At 32.0% G+C, this 5,000-nt stretch overlaps 1 protein-coding gene across 5 annotated transcripts in view; it reads right to left on the bottom strand.

The window, feature by feature from the left end:
- LOC113816600 (putative sodium-dependent multivitamin transporter) overlaps nucleotides 1–5,000 on the bottom strand; it is a 20,645-nt gene that overhangs the window by 1,639 nt on the left and 14,006 nt on the right. For all 5 annotated transcript variants that reach the window (XM_070125602.1, XM_070125600.1, XM_070125604.1 and 2 more), the window contains 8 exons: nucleotides 3,985–4,198; nucleotides 3,692–3,811; nucleotides 3,284–3,434; nucleotides 2,945–3,091; nucleotides 2,384–2,605; nucleotides 1,944–2,185; nucleotides 848–1,046; nucleotides 1–153 (listed from right to left, as the gene is read on the bottom strand). The exon at nucleotides 1–153 is cut by the window's left edge and continues 1,639 nt beyond it. In XM_070125602.1, the coding sequence (XP_069981703.1) occupies nucleotides 76–153; nucleotides 848–1,046; nucleotides 1,944–2,185; nucleotides 2,384–2,605; nucleotides 2,945–3,091; nucleotides 3,284–3,434; nucleotides 3,692–3,811; nucleotides 3,985–4,198 (1,373 nt within the window). In that variant the 3' untranslated portion in view covers nucleotides 1–75. The remainder of the gene's footprint in view (nucleotides 154–847; nucleotides 1,047–1,943; nucleotides 2,186–2,383; nucleotides 2,606–2,944; nucleotides 3,092–3,283; nucleotides 3,435–3,691; nucleotides 3,812–3,984; nucleotides 4,199–5,000) is intronic.

Here is a 5,000-nt window from a genome sequence, read left to right as displayed (position 1 = left end):
AAAACCAATGTTATCAAATCCCATACCTCATACATAACCAAAACTAAGGAAAAATCAACAAGAAGATATATGAGACTATAACTTTGTGCTTTCAGGTGTGAGTTTTGTTGAAGAAGACACTTGTGGAACCTCAGCATTATCAGGTAGGTCAACCTGCAAAAGCATTAAAACATATTACTCATACAGTCTGGCATGTATTATATGTGACTACATAAAAATAAACATATAATACAAAACAACAATATTGTGTAAAACTTCACATAATATAACACAGAATAACTATTCCAATGTTTGATTAAGTGAGCATTTTTTTCAAATTGTATCAAGGTACTGTATGAAAAGGGAGAAAATATGTTCTGTCAACTAACTTTTGAGATAGATTATAAGGTAAAACAAGGGATAACAAGAAAGCAAGGCCAACAACAAAACTACAAGGTCTTTTACCCTAAAAAGATATACACAAAATTTGTCTTCCTTCAATCTTCAGTACATATAATGAAGCTAAACCAGTACTAACATAAATTCTAAAAGCTCTTTTCACCTCACTTCTTAGATCTTATATTTGCCATTGCAAGTTACAGATAAATATAAATACCAATATCCTCATCAAAACCAAGCCCATTCAACCAGTTTAAAATTCTTTCTCTCACCTCCTCCAAGTATATATTCTCTACAACTCTAGCCTACCTTTTCAACTAATAAAGTCTCATACTCTCTCTTCCTTTTTTGAGCAGGTAATTACTTCCAATTTACTCCAAACTTTTAAAATTTGGTAAAAAATAAATTCACTGAACACATCTCCACACTACCATACACCTAAAACCCACAAATTTACTCTTCCTCCTACCTTGTCCGAGCACACATTTTCATTGAGTGCAGCTGAAGGGGGAGGCAGGCGTACCCAAGTCGCGAAAAGGTCGTGGTCCAGAACCTCATTTCCTCCTGTAAGCCTGCTCACTATCACACCCACTAGCAATGTTATCAGGAAGCCTATAGCTGCTATCCACATGTATGACACTGCATAGATCTCGTGGAGGAAAGAGGTGCTGTGAAAGAAAGAAAAATGAAATAGACTTAGGGAACATATGAAGAAAGAATGATAAGAGCAATGGTAAAGCACTTCCAGCAACACTAGTGTGAATAACTATGATAAGATGATCACAGTGTGAGTTTGAAGACTGTGATGATAATGGAAAAACGGATAACAAATAACGCTGAAAAAATTGTAGCAACAATAATAATAAAAATCAACAATAATGACAACTGGCAATAACAACAGCAATGAGTAACAATAATAATCCATCATATTTATCATAACAATAATGATAATAATAACAATAATAATGATGCTAATAATAATAAGAATATAAATGCTACTAATGATAATAATAATAATAATAACTATAATAATAATAATAATAATAATAATAATAATAATAATAATGATAATAACAATAACAATAACAATAATAATAATAATAATAATAATAATAATAATAATAATAATAATAATAATAATAATAATAATAATAATAATAATAATAATAATAATAATAATAATGATAATAATAATAATAATAATAATAATAATAATAATAATAATAATAATAATAATAATAATAATAATAATAATAATAATAATAATAATAATAATAATAATAATAATAATAATAATGATAATGATAATGATAATGATAATGATAATGATAATGATAATGATAATGATAATAATAATAATAATAATAATAATAATAATAATAATAATAATAATAATAATAATAATAATAATAATAATAATAATAATAATAATAATAATAATAACAACAATAACAATAACTATAATATTTCAACAATAACAATAATAATAATAACAGCAAAATTTTCCATAGGCAGAAAACACTTTTCAAAGATATCATCGCTGACATCTTTACAATGTAGCTTACCTCTCCACAACTTCAGCATTATCAGCACCTTGTGTCATATTTGCCACATCAACCATCATTTCAGTCATGGTGATATTCCCCAAAGAAACCCCTTCACCAAGGCTTCTACTTGTGATAAGAGTCGTGTTGTCTACAGAGCAACCTTCCACGGAGACTGGCTTGAAAGGGGGTGGGGGTTTTGGCCTTCCAAAGCCAATCCATAGTGTAAACACGAGACCAATAAGCAGACCTGACATTGCACCCTGAAGGATAAATAGTCTTAGTACTGCATGTAAATAACTATAAACTGATGGTAGTACATAAATCTTTATTTATCATACTCTTGAAAATCACTGCAAATCCTACTCATATGCATGGCAGTAAATATCTAATTACTAACCTATATTCATCACTTCTATATGTCAAAATGAATGAATTCAATATTAAAGAGAAAAAAATACCTTCTGATTTGCACATTTACACAACATCCCCAAAGTGAAAAGGGAGAGCAGAGGTCCCCCAACTGCACCAAAGATAGTCAGGGAAGCCTGGAGGACACCTGTGCCTAGTAATTTTGCTGAAAAAGCTATGGTCATACACACACCACCATAAACACAGGCCAGAATTTTACTGATTTTTGTGGCTTGTTTTTCTCCAATGCCAAGACTTTTTGGGGCAAATGGCTGTAGAAGAGAAAAGAAAGAGTTAGGAAAACTAAACAAGAATTACCATTAATGAATCACACATTGCAAAAAAAGTTAAAAATATACTCTTTGATAACTGAATACTATAAGTATTATCAAATCATAGTTGATGATTTCAGAGCTTACATCTAATGTACCCAGATAGCTAAACTACAATAATCTTTCTCTATTTTGTATATTCTCCTTTTATAGGAACCTACTCCCATGCATGAGTGTTCTTAACATACAATTAAAATCATTACTTTACATTATATCTAATTTTAAACATGCAGTTCCATAATTTCCTCATAACAATAGTCACTAATGATCTGCACCTACCAGGATGTAGTCTTGCACTGTAACAGCTGCTAAAGAATTCAAAGCTGAAGAAACAGTTGACAATGATCCGCTGAAAATTCCTGAGACAAAGAGTCCTGACAGTCCTGGGATCATCCCCATAGTCTCAACTACATAGAGAGGCAGCAACTGGAAGATAAAGAATATATATATATTAATAAATTTCTTTGTTGTCTTCAAGTATCAAATGTTCAGAAAATTCTTAAAATCAATAAATGCATATTCTGATTTTTTATAATCAAAACTATTTAGTACAAAAAATATACATATATCATCTTCATCTAAATACATACAGATATACATAGAAAGAAAGATATGTACTTGGTCTGAGTTTGATATGCGTCCACTCTTCATAGGGTCACAAAGGTAATACTGGGCATAAAGCACCAGACCAGCAAAGGATGTGGACAAGCTGAGGAGAGTTAATATTGGCCACTGGATCCACAATGATCCCTGTGCTCTTCGAAGGTCTCTGTTGCAAGAGTGCAAGAAATTATTTCTCTAATATATTTTATGAATGTCGAGAGAGAATAATTTCAGTTATATAAAGAAATATAAATCACATATTGATAGGTGGCAAACAATAAAAAATATTAATACAAGACTAATACTATTCATAAAGTTGAATTAATGGACTGATTGAAATAAAAATAGATGACAAAGATAAAAAAGAAAAAAAAAAGCCAGAGAATAAACCTAAAATTCTAAAACACCATCCAAAGAACCTACTTAATGGTGAGGAGCCTTTGGACCTGAGCCTGGTTAACACCATACAAAGAACAGTATGTGAAGATACCACCAATGCCAAGGCTCCATATAGTGTGCCTCTCACGTGGATCTGGAGAGACGCTGAAATAACAAAAAAATGTGTGGCTGCTTTAACTTTCTTAGTTAAACAATAATATATATATTAACACAAATAAATAAAATTTTCTAGACATATTAGGCATTTTGGAATCAATATAATAACAGGGCATAACTTAAACTATACTACAGCATAACATTAAAATCACAAATCTTACTTGAAAAACTCTAGTCTTTCGCCTTCTCTCGCAATCTTAAAAATATTTGAAACACCATGATCTATTACACCCCGAGTAATCACAGCAAAGACGGCAGCAAACATCAGTAACGACTGGAAGACATCAGTTACCAGCACAGCCTTCATTCCACCCAGTGTGGAGTAGAAAGTACACACTAATCCTACAGCTATGATGGACCATTGAAGAGATATTCCTGTGGAAGACATTTCATATTAAAATGATAATGAAGTAATCACAAAAAATAACTTTCTGAAGCATTATGTATCTCTATCAAGCACCCTCTTCTGCATACACAGTCTCTTGGGAATCTGTAAAGATTCACAAGTACACACAAACATATATGTGCATGCATACGCACATGCACACACAGACACATTCACGTACACACACACACACATATACACAGACACATTCACACGCACACACACACACACACACACACACACACACACACACACACACACACACACACACACACACACACACACACACACACACACACACACACACACACACACACACACTCATCCACTGACTCACTCATTCTCTCACCCACTGACTCACTCACTCACCCACTGACACTCACTCACTCACCTACTCACTCACTCACCCACTCACTCACTCACCCATTCATTCACTCACCTACTCACTCACTCACCTACTCACTCCCTCACTCATTACTCTCTCAAGACAATGAAATTTTGCAATCAATTAAATGGTAAATCAAACCAATTCTACTTTTTCACAATTACAGTAACAAAAGAAAATAACAAGGATCTCACAACAACACTTCCTTAAGTTTGTAAAACAAGTAAACTAAATAAGCCCAACATGAGAAAGCATCATCTTAAGTGTAGTCTTAATGTATACTGTACATAAGACAAATTTTATGATGAAAAAATGATTTTGAATCAGATACTCAACTGCACTTTATTCAATTGCTTAGTACATGATATAAAGATCACTTTCTGCAGTATACACAAATTACACTAAAC

Source organism: Penaeus vannamei, chromosome 9 (genome assembly GCF_042767895.1).
Source record: "Penaeus vannamei isolate JL-2024 chromosome 9, ASM4276789v1, whole genome shotgun sequence".
NCBI lineage: Eukaryota > Metazoa > Arthropoda > Malacostraca > Decapoda > Penaeidae > Penaeus > Penaeus vannamei.
Note: the sequence above shows the minus strand (reverse complement) of the source record. Positions and strands in the feature narration are given on the sequence as shown.